The sequence below is a fragment of the Acartia tonsa genome, chromosome 2 (assembly GCF_053477335.1).
Source record: "Acartia tonsa isolate MP-2025a chromosome 2, ASM5347733v1, whole genome shotgun sequence".
NCBI classification, from domain to species: domain Eukaryota; kingdom Metazoa; phylum Arthropoda; class Copepoda; order Calanoida; family Acartiidae; genus Acartia; species Acartia tonsa.
Genome location: NC_137261.1, coordinates 4,261,523 through 4,281,480, shown reverse-complemented (window position 1 = coordinate 4,281,480; position 19,958 = coordinate 4,261,523). Strand labels below are relative to the sequence as shown.

The 19,958-nt window shown below is 34.3% G+C and overlaps 2 protein-coding genes across 3 annotated transcripts in view; both read left to right on the top strand.

Moving 5' to 3' along the window:
* Positions 1–1,239, top strand: part of LOC145334261 (uncharacterized) — an 18,222-nt gene extending 16,983 nt beyond the window's left edge. The window contains exons 25-26 of the mRNA XM_080179642.1: positions 272–334; positions 957–1,239. Of these exons, the coding sequence (XP_080035768.1) occupies positions 272–334; positions 957–1,029 (136 nt within the window). The 3' untranslated portion in view covers positions 1,030–1,239. The remainder of the gene's footprint in view (positions 1–271; positions 335–956) is intronic.
* LOC145334246 (peptidyl-glycine alpha-amidating monooxygenase B-like) lies at positions 1,229–19,958 on the top strand. 2 transcript variants are annotated; one of them, XM_080179633.1, is made up of 26 exons: positions 1,229–1,309; positions 1,474–1,633; positions 1,920–2,002; positions 2,337–2,419; positions 3,010–3,153; positions 3,318–3,423; positions 3,823–3,913; positions 4,147–4,339; positions 4,566–4,695; positions 4,939–5,045; positions 5,426–5,525; positions 5,817–5,971; positions 6,823–6,972; positions 7,227–7,629; positions 8,050–8,172; positions 8,815–8,901; positions 11,593–11,764; positions 12,253–12,427; positions 12,906–12,991; positions 13,461–13,641; positions 14,135–14,416; positions 15,186–15,291; positions 16,972–17,109; positions 17,493–17,585; positions 17,999–18,132; positions 18,255–19,958. In XM_080179633.1, exons 2-26 carry the CDS (start codon positions 1,476–1,478, stop codon positions 18,288–18,290), a joined length of 3,516 nt encoding a protein of 1,171 aa, XP_080035759.1. In that variant the 5' UTR covers positions 1,229–1,309; positions 1,474–1,475; the 3' UTR covers positions 18,291–19,958. The 2 variants fall into 2 exon arrangements, with proteins under 2 accessions (XP_080035759.1, XP_080035751.1); XM_080179625.1 differs by having other exon boundaries at positions 8,815–9,576.

Genomic DNA, 19,958 nt, shown 5'->3' with positions numbered 1-19,958 from the left:
TTGTTATTAAAAAAAAATAATTCTATGGTTTTCGTCAAAATTCTTACAATACAATCCAAGAAATAGTTTTTTTCGTATTGATGGGATTCGGTTCTAATCCACAGTATATTAATCGGTTTCGAATAAATACGTGAAAAGCAATTAAAATATTAGATATTTTTTTTAGTTCAATGATTCTAACGGCTTTACCACCATTTGTTAGAGATCCTGGATCTTGGAGTAAAACTAATGAGTTTCCTAAACCTAATAATATTATTAATTTGTATTTTAGAATAGGAAACATGTTCTACCTGAGTTTCTGGTGTACGGAACAAGGAAAAAGTGGACTTGTTAGGTATTATTTTTTTGTTGTTGATTTTGCAAGTTTTTGTAGAAATGTTGCGCGAATTGAATTAATGCTATGTACTAGAATATTGACATTTCTCAACTTGAACTAAAGATTTATTCTATATAATGAAACACCTTTAAGTATCCCCAACAAAGTCTCGCAAAACAATTAAACGACATTTTTTTGTTACTTTTTAAAACTTACGTATAAAATTTGGTACGTTTTAGGCTACATGAACTCTTGGGAGTCAATATCCAAATAAACTAGTCCCTGCGAAAAAAAATTATTTTTATTCTTATTAAAAAACGTCGAGTTTAAGAGTTGAGATACCAGTAAAATAATTTAATTCAAGATGATTCATATTTATTATTGCCCTTTAAATGTAAACATTCCGATAGACGGGACAATGTGCTGTTTATTGCAGTAGTCCCCAAAGTCTTATAATAACAGTTACCTAACAACTTTGGTACTTTCAACGTTTCAGCCAGTAATTATAATCTACAGAAAGCTTAATTTTGTGTATCATCATTGGGGATGTACATTAATTTATCGGCCCTAGATCCCTTGTAAACATTTAACCCAATAACAAAGTTAAATTGTATGTTAATAGGATTAATATTTTATTCAGGTTTGAAATCAAATCAGAAGGTGATGGCTTTGAAAACATTCGTATCAGCAGTCCGTTAGATGTTTTGATGTAAAAAGTTAAAAAGAAGAATACGAAAAATTATTTTTTACACAAATCTTTTTTTGTGATGCAACAATGAGCTTAATAATGTGTTTTAATAATAATGAGGCTGTGAATTGTGATTTTATATTACGTGACTGAATCTCTTCTATGTATTTTATTTTATATATTACCTCTTTATCAAATATCTTCTACAAATATATTTTATATTTCAGAAGAAAATGTTTTGAGCTCTTTATTTATTTTCAACTTTGACAAATAATTTTTTTTGAGACAATTGACATCACTTTTAGGTGAGATTTTGTTTTTGGATTTGCTTTTACATTGTTTTAACTTTTTTTCTAGGTATATATTGTAATTATATTTGCCACTAAAGTTTATTACCTACCAAGTTTTAAAAATGTTATAATTTATCCCTCTTTATTTGCATTCAAACTTTTTATATATTTCTTTTTAGATATGTACCTGTACGGCGCCTACACCCCAAGCCTTGTGGTGGTGGTGGTGCTGTTGACCTGCCACCTGGCCGGGGCTGGTGAACCACCCAAGGGGAAGCATACAGCCAACTCTGTGGACACAAACGGAAAACAGCTGGACCTTGTTATGCCTGGGGCCAGGTAAAGGTTTGTACTAGCGGCTACGCCCTCAGAGACCTCTGGGGCCTTTGCGGGAGGGGGGACGGGAAATCGACCCCTTCCACTTTCTATTGTAGTTTCAAAAAGAAAAGGTTATAAAAATTTTTTTTGGGGGTGGTCATTTTTCTACTGGCAATTACTCTTGGGATGGGGGGGAGGGGTACGGTGGTGTTAGCTTCCACCAAAATAGTTATGAACCTTCCCAAGACCTATGGGAAGCTACTCTGTAACTGCAACATTAAAGTTTTAACATTAATAATTTTTTTAGGCCAGAAACAGACGATTCTTATTTATGTTCTGCTTTTGATGTTGAAGCATTGAGCGGAACCAAAGAGGCAGTTCATATCACAGGTAGCATAAATAGCTTTTTTGTAAATTATTTTGAAGCACCCCCTAATTCAAACTTTTGTTCAGGAGGGGGGGGGGGGGGGTCGAGGGTGGTGTAATTTTTTATAGGCAATTTCTCTTAGGAGATTCGAGGTACCCTCCGCCAAAATAGTTATGAACCTTTCCAGGACTTATAGAAAGCTACACTGTACAGAAGAACCCTATCGGTTCAGCGGTGAGCGAGATCCTTCGGTACATAGATACTCTCAGACACCCTGTCACTTATATAAAAGGATTAAATTAATTCCTTTGAAGTTCTGAAATAACTTGCAAACTAATGTATAAATATTAAATTAAGGTTTTGTACCTGATGCTGACGCAAATCGTGCCCATCACATGCTCCTCTATACCTGTAACCAACCTAATGAACTACCTGGCAAGGTAAACTTTTTAAAAATAATGATTAAACTAGTTTTGTTAGTTTTTCTACTGAAATGAATGGGAAAATGTATAAGCGTGGGAGATGGGAAATTTTTAGCTGATATTTTACGTGAAGATTCCCTACCTACTACTAATAAGCATCTAGTATTGGTCCAGCGGTCTTCACAAGTAACACATATATGTATGTGTGTATCTATGTAAGGTCTCGTGGTTCTCTATATATTTATCTACTTTCACTCTTTCTTATACAGTCCTATACACCTTTTCTATTTTTATGATCTGGTTACATTTACATGAAACCCAACAATGTCTGTTTGTCAATCGCAGGGGCTGTGATTCAGCAAATTCATTCCATTTGAAATTACTGAAAATTTGGTTATTTTGTGCACGCAACTTGGAGCAAAACTTGTTTGGGAAGTAGGACAGGAGGGGCGAAAAGAAGGGAGTGGATTTTGGGGAAATTTTCACTTAGAATTGTTTGTCAGATTCACTGTCTCTTGTCATTGGTCAATCCTTTCGCTACTCTTGGAAGTTGTCGAATGACGTCATCCATGTTTTAACCTTAATATATATTAATAGTTATTGTTTAGGTATATGATTGTATGCACCACGCCATGTGTAAGGATGCAAATTCTATAATGTTTGCCTGGGCTAAGAATGCCCCTCCCACAACTCTTCCAAAGAATGTTGGATTTAAGATGGATCCCAAGGAGAGAAAATACCTCGTTTTACAGGTTATTATTATAGATTTTTAAATTTTTTTGGGGGGGTTTAAAAGCATTTTGATTTCATCGCGTGGCGTTACCAGTTCTATTTTGGTCCGTATGGAATTATATTGTGTTTCAATAATTGGCGTATCTACCCCCTTTCATTCAGATATTAATCGAATCTAATTAAGGTACATTATGCCCACCCCCTACCTGACGCAGACAACACAGGACTCTCCCTTAAATACCAGATGACTCCTCCGACCTATCAAGCTGGCATTTTGCTTATGGTTACAGGTAAGATTGCTTTACTCTCAGGCTAGGTATTTTTTCTATTAGCGGCAATTTTTTCTTTACACATAAAGCTAAAAAAAAAGTCGGATAAATTATTTATTAGGAAGGAAAAAACGAATTTAAATGGAAAGTAGGAAATGCATTATAGTTACTCGAAACAATAATTAGACCACAGAACCCCTCCTACCCCTTAATTTCTACATGTTACCTACCTCTTTAAAAAAATAAAAAATGGTTTCTAGCTTTTGTGATGAGCTGCTAACAAACTTCATTATTTTGACTCGAGCTTTAACTTTTACTAAAAATAAGATTCTATTATTGATGTTAGTGATGATAGCTTTTTATTTCATTAGTTTATAGAATTAGTGTACCACAAAGTTTTAAAAATCTTTCAATGCACAGGCGGTCAGATTGCTCCACATGAAGAAAAGGTTCATCTGGATATTAACTGTAAGCTTCCAGCAGAGGTCCCTCTACACTTCTTTGGATTTAGGTACACTTGTTAAGTCTTTATTTATTACATTTTAAGTACTTTATTATCTACTTCCGAGCGACTACGCCCCTAGAGGGGGGGGGGGGGGAGGGAATCGATCCACTCTGCTTTCAATTTTAATTTTAAATAGAAAAAGTAATACAAAACATAAATTAATTCTTTCTTTGCCACATTGTTCAGTGGATTAAAAAAAAGTCCTTGCATCCTTTAACTATTCTTTTTTATTGCTATAGAACCCATGCGCATTCACTTGGAAGCGTAATCTCTGGGTACGCCTTCAACGAGAAGTCGAACGAGTACCGCCAGATTGCCAAGGGCAGCCCCCAGTGGCCACAGGCTTTCTATCCAATGAAACAGCTGCAGACAGTTAAACCTGGAGAATACCTGGCGGCTAGGTGTACCTACAACAGCACCACCAGAGACAAGGCAGGCGCTTAGGATAAGAAAATAAGGGAAATTATTAGTTTTCAGATTTAATAACATATCATATGTGTGTCAGTTTCGCCAAAATTGTGAAAAATTATCTTAACTTAAAAAGATCCTGTTTAAAAACTTTGTTCATCTCACTTGTAGTTGTAAAAAATGCTTAACGGCCTTGCAAATTGCATTAAAACCTACTTCTAGCTTATTTACTTATCCTTGAATGTAAAAGGTGACTTTCATCGGTGCGACCGCCGGAGATGAGATGTGCAACCTGTACATGATGTACTTTTTCCCGCCTGGCAAAGCAGCTGATTATCTGGGCTGTGGCGGCGTCCAGGCTGGAAATGAGATAACCGAAGGTAAATTTGTATTTCACTCTTCAATCGTTTTTTGCCAAAAATTGAAAATAATTTCCATGAAGTATTGGATATTTTTAAATATGCCTGTTTGGTCCGCCGTACTAAGGCAAGCTTAAAGATAATTCGGTTCCATTGATAGATGTCTTATTGATAAATCCAAAAATTTGATATGTGCGTATTAAAGATATTTCAAAAAATTGTATGTACCTATCTGATTGAATCTACTTAATTTTAATATTGTAGGTCTGCCAGCTGGCAACGACGTAGCTCCTCCTCGTAATGAAGTGTGGGAGGCTAAGGCACACAACAGCGGTGTTGATACTGGTGTTACTGCTATCAATTATGATGATGTAAGTTAGTTTTATATTTGGGGTATTTCATTTAGTTTCATAATAACAAAGAAATGAAGAAAAAAACAGACATGATTTTTTTTATGTTAAGTCAAATTTAGGAATTTTACAAGATTTTCATGGACTAACAGCTGTTGATCAAGTGTGTAAAATAATTTTGATAGTTATTTATCGCATCGTATTATAGACAGCATTCTGCGTATATTAAAATAAATAATTTTAAGATTTAAACCAATTTTGTAAATCCCGAAGAGCCGATGGACCGGTATACTTAACAAAACTAATAAAATCTGATAGTTCACACCAAAAATGAAACAAAAGTTAAACAATGATAAAAACAAAATTAAAATATTTTTTTTAATATATCAAATGTTTATTAGTTGATGGATACCCAAGCCTTGATGGATAACAAAGGTTCCACAAAGAAAGCTGGAATAGAAGAAGAGGATCAGATGGCTATCTACAACTTTACTATGATAGGTATTTGGAATAGTATAATATCAGAGTCGCTACCCTATAACTCATTTATTTACATTCTTAAATGAAGTTTTATATAGGTAACTCTAGGTAGTTTTTATTTTATAATTATTATTTTCTAAATAGGTATTAAAAATCTTAAGTGTAAAGTGCAAATATACCTAATGATTTTTTTTATTAAAAACAAACAAGTTTGTCTTAGATTATACAGAATTGTCTAAATTGGCGGAAAAAGGCAATTCTTTTGGCGTTTTTATAAACAAAAAAAATACTGAGAATAAAACTATCTTTTAGGAGCAAAACCAACTCAGACAGATGACTACCTGTGTACTGCACTGAAAATGAAAGGAATGTCAACAAGAAAATTATGGATTGAAAGATTTTCTGCCATTGCGAATGGAAACAGGGCCCACCATATGATTCTTTCAAAGTGTAAACATCCAATTAAGGTAGGAAAGTTCATTATTGCAAAGATCAATCAACAAAATTTTGCCTTTTCATTGTCTTTATTTTGTTTTTTAATGTTTAATCGTACTTTTATGGTCCCGGGGACCTTTAAAGCAATGGTCTGTTACACAGTGTTATCATCTGATAACTTTTTTCAGTCTTTAAAGTATTACCTAGTATCCTTTGTATAGTGTTTTTATGACTGTTTAATTTTTAAGTTGATTTTCTAAAGAGGGGGGGCGGATGTGCGACTTTTTGAAACCAAAAATAAAACGCGCATGATCTCATCCCATAAAAGAGTTACAGCTCTAAAATTCGGCACAGCAGTTGCTTTTGTGGAGAACAATATGGAACTGTAAAGAAACGGCGGCGGAACCACCACTCCCGCCGAAAGCCGCCGTTCCCCGCCCAAATTTTTGTGCCTTTTTTTCGCCAAATTAGACATTTCTCAATCATCTGAGATAAACTTTTTTTCCCCATAAAAATTTCCCTTATATTTTCACGTGACACTTGTAATATTTCAAACATGTTTTTATGAGAAAAAAAAGGTAATCTCAGATAGTTAAAAATTGTTTATTATGGCGAGAAAAGGTAAAAATAATTTCGGCGGTTTTTGGCGGGGGCGGCGGTTCCACCGCCGTTTCTTCACAGTTCTATATTGTTCTCCACAAAAGCAACTGACGTGCCGAATTTTAGAGCTGTAACTCTTTTATGGGCTGAGATCATGCGCGTTTTTCTTTTGGTTTAAAAAGTGGCACATCCGCCTCCCCCCTTAATATTCTAACTGAGCTTTTAAGTTTTATGTTTATTCATGTTTAAGCTATTACATATAATTCTTAATTTTTAATTGCAGGAGGACGATTCCATCTACGATTGTCGACATCACGCCATGTGTTTGGACCAGAGCAAGATAATGTTTGCCTGGGCGAAGCATGCCGAGCCCACGAAGCTGCCACCTGACGTGGGATTTGATATTGCAGATGATGATTTCCTTGTTCTTCAGGTATAAAATTTTACAAGTTGGTGGATGGGGTTAAAGCAGGTTACTTGGACATCCGACAAAAGTACAGTAGATGTATGTATTTCTTTCTTAATGGAACTATATTTAACCAGTCCAAAGACTAGGTATATAATATAGTCAACACAATAATCAACATTGACGGAAAAAATGATTGTCTAATCTTAACCTATGGCTAAAATAAAAAATCGTATTGAAACTTTCTAAAACATTACATTCAAACTTCATTGTATTTTTAGGTACACTATGCAGAGCCCCTGAACGACCCAGATTACAGTGGTCTCCAGCTACAATTCACTACCAGAGAGCCCAAGTATACAGCTGGTATCTTCCTGCTTGGCCGCAGCAACCTCTACATCCCACCCAACACACCAACAACCCATGGAGATGCCAACTGCAAGGCTAACATACCCGCCTGGATTCACGTATTCGCCTACCGTACCCATGCACATTCATTTGGTAATGTGATCAGCGGTTATAAGAAGGGTAAAACAGGAGAATGGTCTTTGATTGCTAAGGGCAATCCTCAATGGCCCCAAGCCTTCTACCCCATGGAGAAAGAGATGATTATCGCCCCTGGAGATACTGTGGCTGCTAGGTGTTCCTACAATACAACTGGTCATGATTCTCCAGTTAAAATAGGTAAGATAGATTACATTTTTCACTAGCTTTATTAAAAAAATATCTAAGTATTTTTCTCTTCATAAAAAAGCACTATTTGGTGCTTTCCCTCAAAGTGAATATCAGCCTCCCCCCCCCCCCTCCTCTTTGAAGTTTTGAAATAGATAAAAATAAGGGGAGGAAGGGAGGGGGGCGCCAAAACCCTGTTGGACTTGTAGCTGCATGGCTACCCAGCACCCAATATTATTATAACCTGACCTAGCTCCAATAAATATTTCTTAATAAATCTTTGAAGAAAAATTCTACGTTTCACTAAAGTGAATTTGTCTTATGAATTAATAAACGGATAAAAACTCCTTCTATAAAGATAGATATCATGGCCTTTCAGTAATATGTTATTTACATTAAGAAGGTAAACAATTTCAATTATTTCATTTCCAGGCGCTACAGCCGGAGACGAGATGTGTAATTTGTACTTGATGTACTACACCACCAGCAAGGATACAGAGTTTGTTGTTTGCTTTGACGAGAAGGATACAGAGCTTAACAAGCATCTTCCACAAGGTTTAGACTTTTATTTAGTTCTACATAACACAGTGCAGCAAATGTACGTTTTTTTGGACATTTTATCCAAGTTCACTAAAACCTTTATAAATCGATCAATTATTGATGTATAGAGTAACTTAATATCAATTTAGAATCGGCATTGAAGTGGGAAAGAATACAGTCTATCTTTTTAAGTTATTAAATCTCTTATCAAGATTTTTAACAGTCAAAACTGAACCTCAAAATATTCGAATTTTTTCTCCAATGTCTTATTTTTAAAGAATATTTTAATTAAGTACTTTATTCAACAACTAGCGGCTGCGCCCCTAACATCTAGAAATCTTTATATTCAAAGGGATATGTAAGGGCAAAAATGGCCTAAAACCTTTAAGAAGCTTCATTGTAAAGGAGAACCATATCACTTCAGTGGTTAGCGAGATCCTTCGCTACAGACAGAAAAAGCTTACTACTTTATATAATTGCACAAGTAGAATATAGTAGGTCATTAAAAACACTGTTATAAATAAAACTGTTTTAATGCTATATAATATAGTAAATTCACTTTTTTTATCATATTTTTGTTTAGGTAAGAAAAATACTTTATTGCATTGAAAGCAATCAAGTGTTATATAATTACAAAGCTCAAATACTATTTCTTAGGTAACGACGAACCCTTACCACCTAACCCAGAACTTGAAATGAAGGCCCACGGTACGACAGAAGCTGCACAAACTAACCCAACTACAGGTATAAAGAGTAAACTTAGGGTTCTTAATAACTTACTAACTAACGGTGATGGTGATATTTATACTAACATGCTTACATTTGGTGATGGGATTCCTAGATATAATAGATTTGTGAGAAAACAGAAACGTCAGATTGATGGTATGGGCAGATATGATCCTTCTCCCGGAAACGGAGGCTATGGCGGTCCTGTGGCGGGGGGATTTATGAGTCAAGGATATCAAACAGGCGGTGGATTCAATCCTGGCGTTTATATGCCTAACATGGGCGGTCTCCAGCCGCAGGCAGGCATGTATCCAGTTGGCAATGGAGCTGGGGGGCTATATCCATCTCAACAGCAAATACCACAATATCCAGTCCAGATGCCGCCACAACAGATGTTGCCACAGCAATATCAAGATCAACAAATTCAACAACAACAGGCTGTTGGTGGAGGTGGTGGCAATGGATTGCAAGGTCACTGGCCACAATTGCCTGACCCACAGGATGTTGGCATTGGTCTTGATGACGGAGGGGAAAGCCAGGGGGATGAGAATCAACAATCTGAGGAGGGAATGGATAATGAACAAATGGATGAAAATGAAGACAATAACGCGCCAGAAACTGCAGAAGAAAAAGATACTGCGGCAACCACAAAGCAGTCCAAAGAAGCGAAGACAAAGTCTAGAAAAAAGACAGGTTAGTATACTTTCTAGGCATGATTCTATCCTTTTCTTTTAGTGCATGATTTTTATTTGTTTTTTTATCTTTGTAGTACACAATCTACTATTTATGAGGATTAATTATTAGGGTTGGCCCATTTCCCCCTTTTTTTTAGATTTTACTGTTATCATAAGTTATCATAAGTTGTGTATGATAAGCCCCATTCAAGTTTCAAAAGTGACTTGGCTCTTATGACTGCCAGCGCGCGGGGGGTATAAAAAGTGCCCACCCCCTTATAAAACCAAAAATTGAAATTCCTTCAAACACAGGCATGTTGCATATCAAAATGACCGCATTGAAATTCGGATTACGAATCTGAAAACCGTTTTAAAAAATATTGCTCCTAGTTCGAATAAGATGTCATTAAGTGCACAAAAACAGCTGATTTAGTCAAAATTATTTTGGTAGGTTATATAAAAATCATTTCAGACTGAATCAATATTTTTCAAAATGGTTTTCAGATCTGTAATCAGCATTTCAATGCGGTCATTTTGATATGCAACATGCCTATGTTTGAATGAATTTCAATTTTTGGTTTTATAAGGGGGCGCGCACATTTTATACCCCCCGCGCGCCCGTTTTTTTGGATTAAAAAACCTCTTTCAAGTTTTACAGGGTTTTATATTGGCCCAGTAACCCTTGTCAATGTCTACTAATGTGAAATTACAAAATCGACCCACCCTATTAATTATTTTACAGGGAATTTAATTTTAGTTTTATTAATTTGTTTATATTTAATTTATTTTGTGATTAATTAGGCTTGTGATTTTAATTCATCTTACTTTATTTAAAATATTTATTTTTTACAACGCAAGATCTGTTCTATAAAGCTTACCTTGATTTACTATGTATGTCTGATTGTTATTTATTATTATTATTCTAGATTGTTTAGTCGGGTGGGTCGATTTTGGAATTTCACATTAGTAGACATTGGCAAGGATTACTGGGCCAATATAAAACCCTGTGAAACTTGAAAGAGGTTTTTTTTATTCCAAAAATAACGGGCGCGCGGGGGGTATAAAATGTGCCCGCCCACTTATAAAACCAAAAATTGAAATTCCTTCAAACACAGGCATGTTACATATCAAAATGACCGCATTGAAATGCTGATTACAGATCTGAAAACCGTTTTGAAAAATATTGATTCAGTCTGAAATGATTTTCAAATAACCTACCAAAATGAACATTTTTGACTAAATCAGCTGTTTTTAGGTACTTAATGAGATCTTATTCGAACTAGGAGCAATATTTTTCATAACGGTTTTCAGATTTGTAATCAGCATTTCAATGCGGTCATTTTGATATGCAACATGCCTGTGTTTGAAGGAATTTAAGTTTTCGGTTTTATAAGGGGGTGGGCACTTTTTACACTCCCCGCGCGCCGGCAGCCATTAGAGCCAAGTCACTTTTGAAACTTGAATGGGGCTTATCATACATATATATGACTTCCGCAACTTATGATAACAGTAAAATCTAAAAAAAGGGTGAAATGGACCCACCCTATTGTTTAGGTACCTATTGATATTTTGCCTGGTATTTTTTTAATTAGAATAATGTTCATAAGAAAATTTTTGTACCTTGATGATTATGGGGGGGGGGGGAGTTCTGACACATTTGCGTAAACATGGTACATAGGCTTTATCTTTGGACTGAGACCACACTACGAGACCACCTGGGAGCCTGGAGCTCCGGAACCTGGAGGCCTTTCCAAAAAATCCTAAAACTTGGGAAAATTCATCATATAAGAAAGATTTTATCCCTAATAACCTATCCTCTCAGTCCAACGATAAAGCCTATATACCAGGTTTACGCAAATGTGTCAGAACCCCCCCCCCCCCCCTTTTTTTACTACCTTGCAAAAACATATGTGAAGACTCTCTCTTAGGCCTCTCATAATTTCATAAATGAAACTTTTCGTATAACTTAAGTTGGCTAAATTAATTTTTCCATATTTGTGAGTTCCCTCGAGTCTAGATATTATTTTCTTTGCAGGTCGTGAAGGAAAATCTCTGCCAGGATCCCACTACAGTTTGGTTCCAGGATGGCCAGCCAAGGAGACTGCCAGCTACCTGGGTCAGGTCTCTGGGGTGGCTATTGATACATACGGCAATGCAGTCATTTTCCATCGCGGAGATAGAACCTGGAATGGAAATACGTTTAAAAGGTTGGTGATTATTTTGTAACGAATGTACTCTATCAGTACTGTTCTCTATCCGCCACTTACTTACTAGCTTTTATGGACAGATGGCTAAATCTTGTATGAAATTTCTCCTGATAAATTATGATCCGCTTTTTAACTCGATATTTTGTCCGTCCTTCTGTTTGTTCTTGTGTTTTATATTCGAGCTTCTGTAGTCATAAATATTATTTGTATTGCATAGTTTGTAGGTAGGTTTTATTATTTTTTTTTATGAATAAAATCATAGATATACTTGAATTGAAGAGGATTAATGAAGGAAAGCAAAATAAATAGATTTATTGTCTTAAACATCTTTTTTTTTATCGTGGTACCAGTTATAAAAATGAGCAAAAAACTACCTTATAATTCTTTTTCTGATAACATTTGTCGCGTGATCTTCCTAAATCATTTACAAAGGAAGGTGAATAACGAACGATATTATTTTAAAAGCTTTAGAAAAATATTTTATTTAGTGACAATACCTACGGTATGGACAAGAACGTGCCAATTCCACAGGACACTGTGCTGACGGTCAACTCAACCGGCCACATTATCAACCAGTGGGGCAATAACTTCTTCTTCTTGCCCCACATGATCACCATTGACAAACAGAACAATGTGTGGGTCACTGATGTTGCTATGCACCAGGTATATTGTGCTTTTTACATCAAAACAATGCGGCGTTCGGTCGGCCGTGATTTATTAAGACAGCTCAGGAATTGTGACTTTTAAATAGAAGTGACTACATGGGTGTATATTCTACATGGGATCCCCTGCTCAGGGAGGGGGGGGGGGGGGGGGGGAATAAAAAATAAGTGGTTGGAGGGGAAAAAAAAGTAAAAATTAAGAAAAATGAAAACATTTTTTCCATTTCCCCTTCCTTGGTGAAAAACCAAAAAAAAAATGTGTGGTAGGAGGGATAAAATCAATAAAATCTAGAGTTCTTTAAATATTTCTCCATTTTCCCCCCTTCTTGGTGAGAAAAAACTAGGGGGAAAAAAATAAAAAATTTTGTAGCAGGGGAAAAAAAATAAATCTTGTGCAGAATATACACCCCTGAGTGACTATTAGAAGTTTTTTAAAAAAATTGTAAAAACTTTAAATTAAACAAAATTGCATTATTAAGGTATTCAAGTTTGGACCTTATGGAGGAGATGATAAGAAACCTTTGCTTACCCTTGGTACCAAGTTTGAACCTGGAACTGACGACAGGTTGGCTTTTAATTACTTTCTTACTGTTTAATGTTTTTTTTGAATATTGGAATTTTCTAATATTTAAGTTAATATTTGCGTGTACTGCAAATAACTATTGAGTTTTTGTGTGTCCTGAAGGATGGCAATGAAATGTAAAAATTGCTTTTGAGGGGGGGGGGGGGAGTGTAAATGTTTGGACACGCCACTTTTGCAAGCACTGTTCTTTTCATTTTGTCTCATTTTCTACTCTTTTTATTCATTTCTTTTTTTATTCACATTTGTGCTTTTGGGAAAGGGTCTGATATTGTTAATGCCTAGGCCCTTCATTATCAACATTTAAACACTTCCTTTTTCATATAATTTAATTACATAAACCATAAAATAATTTTATTTTTAATAACCTATTAAGTTTGTGTATTTGGTAGGTATTTACTTAATGGTCTGACAAATTAAAGCGTAAAATCTATAAATCTTTTTTTAATTTTAGCCATTACTGCAAGCCTACATCAGTGGCTGTTTCCGCAGACACAAAGACCTTCTACGTGTCGGATGGGTACTGTAACTCCAGAATTATCAAGTACTCCATCACTGTGACAAGTGATGGTAAACATGCTGTTAATAAGATCACAGAGTGGGGCAAAACTGCTGGTGTCATGAGCATTAGCAGGGTAAGTGATTTCCAAGATCTTTGTTAACAAACTCTAAAATTAGTCAAATATTTTGGTTGCCAGGAAACTGAAATAGAAGCTACGACCTTTGAGGCCTCTAGGGGCACTAGGCTAAACGGAAGAAACCCTACTTCTATTTTAGTTATAAAAAGAAAAACAAATTCATATTGTTAGGTTCATTATTTCCAAGGGAAATCTTTTCCTGAGAGAAAAGAGGACCATTAACCCATTAGGAGTTGAAAAAAAACTCCAGAGCTAATTTTAGCCTACCAAATAAGAATCCGAATCCGCTATTAAAAAACGGATTCCGGATTCGGATTCCAAAATTGGCCAAAAATTGGGCAGATTCCGGATTCGGATTGCCAACCCTAATTGGGATGTCATTTTTTTTGCAATGTAATAATTAAACGTATTTTTTTAATTGTGGGAGAAGTAGTTTCAATTTTGAGAAGAAAGACATGATTAGCATTTCATTGAAATTATTTCTTTTTAGGGACCTTACAATTTCAACATTCCTCACAGCCTCACCCTTGCAGAGGACAAAAACTTGATCTGTGTAGCTGACAGAGAAAACGGCCGGGTCCTTTGTTTCGACACAGACGGCAATGCTAAGAAAGAAATTCAGCCGGAAGGATTCGGCGGCCGGATATTCGGTATCTCGTATGCTAAACAGCAGTTGTACGCCGTCAGTGGGCCGGAGTTTAATCCGTTTGCCCCGAAACCTGTTGGATTTATTTTGGATGTTGAGTCGGGACAGATTGATGGAACTTTCCAGGTAATCCTTGATTTACTTACAAAATTGTTAATAGTTATTTATTGCACGCATCGTGTTATAGACAGCTTTCCGCGGATATTAAAATAAAAAATTACAAGATTTAAACCAGTTATGTTAGCCCAGAGAGGCCGAAGGCCCGGGTAAACAAAACTAGTATCAATCTTTTGATTTTTATTCTAATATATTCGTAGAAAATTTAATGTTAAGCTTATTATTTATAGATTGTCTATCCTTGTTCCTTGTTCCATTAACAGTTTTTGATTAAGGGGGGGGGGGGGGGGGTTTCCCTAAATTGAACAAAAAGTTGGAAAAGTAGCGGCTAACGGCTGGCGGCTCATCCGTTTAGACATTTGTTGGATATTTTCAAGCGAAATCCATCACGAAACCTCTCTCCACATAATGCTCTTTTCCGATCCAAAACGTTTTCAAACGGTTCTAGCCGGAAATTGCTGGTACTAGAAATCTAAAAAATGTTTTTTTGTATCATTTCACATGATTTAAAGCAAAAATATGTTTCAAAAAGTTGATTTCTACGTAATTTATGAAGATTTGCCCTAAAAATAGCCAAAAAACGGCTAAACGGCTGAGCCGTTAGCCGTTACTTTTTCAACTTTTTTTCAATTTAGGGAAAATAGACCTACCAATTTTAAGTGCCATTTATACATTGATTACGAGATGGTTGCATTACCCCCCCCCCCCCCTTAAGTGCTTATACGACATACTTTTATAAAAAAAAAATTATGTAAATATAAAAAAAATTTATTTGTAGGTTCCTGACGGCCTGAAGAATCCCCACGACGTGGTTGTCTCTGAAGATGCTAGCACAATCTACGTGGTGGAGCTCAACCCCTTTGTCACTTGGAAACTTAGCAACGGTGGGGACCACAGCAAAGTACCCCCGCCCCCCAGACAATCCCTTGTACAAACCCTGCTGGGGTTACTTGGATAATAATTGAATTGTATCATTAACCCAATTTTCCCTTATCGCACACTAATGTATTATTTATTTACAGGAAATCATAAATTGGTACAGCACACTTTATTGGGAAAAAGGGGGAGGTAGGTTGTGCTAAATTCCGTAAAAGTGTGAGTTTTAAGGCTTAAAAACAGTAGTAGAACGATAATATTCACTAGAGTAGATATAAATATATATATTTTTTTGTCTATGGTTTTATTCAATAAGGAATACATATATTTAGTGAATATTATCGTTCTTCTAATGTTTTAAGCCTTTAAACTCACACCTTTACGAAATTTCAGCACCTCCCCCTTACTTAAAAACGTTGTGAATTTTTGGATGAAAAAAGCCAAACGAGAAATAATGGCTTTGGTAGCTGGGAAACGCATTTGAAAGTTTAAATAACAAAAAGATAAAGGTTCATTTCAAAATCCTGTCCCTATTAATCCTTCATTTATCCAAGTAAAATATCAAATATTGCACATTTAAGGAACACACAAGGGATTGTTATTATTTGTTTTGTCCGTTTCTTATTTGTAGTACCTAGTCGTTAAGTAGATAGTTTTTAAACTGCATGATATTAAACGAATGGACTTGAATGAGACTACATATACTTTGACCCAAGGACATCCAATGTTTTTATTTTTTGTGGATTGAATCTCTATAGGGTAATTCAAGTACTAGGGGGGGGGGGGGGGGGGCAAAAAACATACTTTCGTTATGAAATGTAAATACTAATATTTTTAAAGAAGTTTTTGGGTTTTAGCTTTTTTTTGTGAGGAGTAATACATTCCCCTTTGACCTGTATTGACAAAAATCGGAAATGCACATAAAAAAAGAAGTATTCACCCTAAACATGATTTAGCTTTGTACTATTACTTAGAATATTTATTTATATTTTTACAACCAATATAAAATGTATAAAAGTAAAACTCTTTATGTTATCAACCATAGACTAATGAGTAATGACTATATTGACTAAACTTTATGATAACCAGTCTTCCAAATTAATTTCTGTTATTATTAGTAGCTTTATTTCAATGCAACCAAGTTTACCCTTACATGATATTACACTATGTATTTTGTTAATTTTATTTTATTTTAATAAAAATTTGCAAAAAAAAATTCGTGTACGTCTGTTGCATGCTTATTTAATTCAAGTAATTATTTTTAATGCCCGGCTTAATATTCTTGCAAAATTATATTTAATTGCATGAGAAGATTGATGAATATATTAGATTAAATGTTGGTATTCATTATAACCTTAATTAAGATTTTCAATATTTTTTTTAATGTCTTTACTAGGTTTCACAAAATTAACCATAAAAATTATAGGTTTTCTTTAGATAACCTTTAAGAATTCGATGCTCATTAAATCAACGTGCGTCAATTTAAATGAAAAACACGAAATAATTGCTAATTGATAAAAATTAAAATTTTATCTCTAAAGAGCCCTAAACAAAATGACGAGTAGAAAAAAATGAAGGATAGAAATTATGAAACTATATTTTATTGTGTCATCGCGTCTTGCTTTTTCTGTTTATTATTTCTCATAACTACATTTTAACAAAAGTTTTATCTGACATTATCATTTTAGGACAACCCTCTGCCTTAAGTGGTAGCAGCAGCGTGTCAAGTGGCCTCCCAGCGGCTGGAAAGCAGCCAACAGCGGCTGGCAGCTCCTCCCCTCAACAGATGATATTGGATGGAGCAAAGAAGCTTGTTCCCACTTCCAGTAAGTATTCCTTAGTAATGGATACAGAATACCTGGGGAAATTTTTTTGTGAATTTTTATTATGTATCACTATCAGTATCCATATATTGGCCGGGTCGTTCATCCAGTAGAAGGGGAGGGGATGGGGTAAATGCGTTGGATTATCTTTATTTTGCAAGTATCTCTTAATTAGAATAAGATTTTATATACTCAGGGGTCGTGATTTAGCAAATTAATTCCATTTGAAATGCTTTAAATTTAGATATTCTTGTGGCGTAAAACTTGTTTTGTGATGTAACTAAAGGGAAGTGAATAAGAAGAAGATTATGGGAAAAATTTTAACTTACAATTGTTTGTCAGAATCCTGGTCCCGTGTCCCATAATATATAATTTAAAATTATTAGGTGGTGTACTATGGGCTGCTGTTATCTCTGTACCGCTGACTATTCTCGTATCCTGTCTACTTGCCATCAGAAAATGCAGAAAGCGAGGAAAAGGTAAAAATAGTTTTTTATCGCATCGTATTACAAACGGCTTTCCGCAAATATTTAAATGAAAAATTACAAAACTGGTATTAATTTTAGGACTTATTATTTGAATATTCGTGGAAAATTGTATGCAACACGTTGATATACGTGATTTTTCAGTATGGTTGAGAACAGGTTCTAATCCAGCGGATATTAATCGGTTCAGAAGCCATACTGGGAAAATTATTTTTGTTTTTGTTTCAATGTAACAAGGGTTGTCATTAAAAGATAATTTAAACTTGGTGTTAATTATCTATCTTTTGATTTTTGTGACCATAAGAATTAAACTTTAAACTTAAAATACTGAGTTCGACAGCGGACAGAAAGATGAGAAAAAAACTTACTACTTTATATGATAGAAAGATTAATTATTGATACTTCAGGTACAATGACAGATGGAGGTAGTAGACCCAAGAACTGGGGTCTAGGTGATATACTTGGTAGGAGTAAGGATGGTTTCCAACCTGTCAACACTGAGGAGAGAGATGGTCTTGTTGGCGATGATTCAGATTCAGAGGTCAGCTTGTTTTCAATAATTTAAATTTAGAAACATTTTACAAAGAATGGGGACATTTTTAAAATTTTTATAAATTATTATTTTAAATCATTAATGAAGCTTCATCGTAGTCGTTTTTTTAGGTTGAAGAATTTTCAGTACCTGCCATGCACGCTTAATTAGACCAATCCTTTTCAAATATTTCAATCTATAGATACTGTGCTAAAAACCCACCAGTTAAAGCAATCGAAATATCAACAGTGCAGTTATTGTTTCCAGAAAAATTTAGAAAAATCTCTGTGAAGAGCATTGCCCTAGCCTATGAAACTGTGCTTACTGAACAACCAGAATTCTATCAGATATTATAAACCATCGATTGTCAAAACAAAATGTCATATTCAAACAAATCTATTAATCTATAATTATCTTTAAAAGAATCTAAAAAAGATTATTATTTAATTGCACAAAAACTCAAATTATTGGTAAAAAGAGGTCAACATTAATAACAATACATAAGAATAATTTTCTTAAATTTCATTTTAATCTAAAATATATTTTTCTGAAGGCTTACCTATATAATATTATTAAGCTTAAATTAGTTAGGTAATAAATCTTAATTAAATGCATCATAATCACACAATGCAGCTTTTATAAGTATTAATTTTATACCTAATTGTCATTACATCACATCTATTGTTTAAAACTGAGCAATTTTCATGTAAAGTTTCATTAGAGGAACAGAAATATTTAATTTTAATGTTTCAATCTTTCTGATTTTAAGTTTTGTTTCTGAGAAACATAGTTTTAGACTTGATTAGAGGCGTGCTGAAAGTGGTGTATCCACCCCCTGGCAAAATCCTCTGCACGTTTTATATTTCTACTTAGGTTGTACGCTAAAAAATCTTGCTTTATTACTTTCGTTCAAGTTTTTGTTTAAAGATCTGTTATACATATATTTTTTATCATACTTCAGTTAGAAAAAGAAAATTTTTGTCCAATTATCTTAATTTCTTAAAAACAGGAATGGCAATCAGTAGCAGTCTCACACAACTGATTCGAACTGTCATCCGTTTTGTAAGAATCCGTACAAAAAAAAAACCTAATAAGCACGGATTTTGGATTCAGAATTTACAATTTTTTATATGTATAAATATAAAATGATCCAAAACTGATTGTAATTCCTGAATAAAATTTCAATTTAAATTTTCATTAGGTATCTAATTGTTATGATTTTATATTTACAAATTAATTAGGTATAAAATCTATAAATAAATTTGTTTTACAATTTTTAAAAAAAATTGTTATCAGGGCTCGGCAGCCGCGTGTTAGCCTTAGTAAAATTGTCATGTTAATCTATACAATTATGCTGTATGTATAAACCTTTCCTACAGAGTCAATTAATCTTTACATAAGTTGGTTTAGAATTTATGCTTATGCGCAGCTGCCGAGCCCTGATTGTTATCTTGCATTTGAATGATCATATCCCCTTCGTCTGCATTTCTACATATATGTCGTCCTGTGATATTTTTTTTTATCTACTACATTTCTGATATATTTTGGCTGCAAATAATTAAGCTCATTAATTGTGTTATTTTGATAATTATCCTAACTTTTAACATTACAATATTTTTACCTAATGGGTATAAAAAGCTTTAAATAAGGCAAATTTTATCCATTTTAGGGAATTCTGTATATTATATAGGTATATGTGAATCTAATCTTTATTTTTTGTTTTGTTTCAAAGATTATAAGTTGTTGTATCATCAATGTTTGTAAAATTATTATTGTATATATGTTTATTTTGTACTTAATGTTTATTCCAGATGAAATAAAGTAAATATATAAAA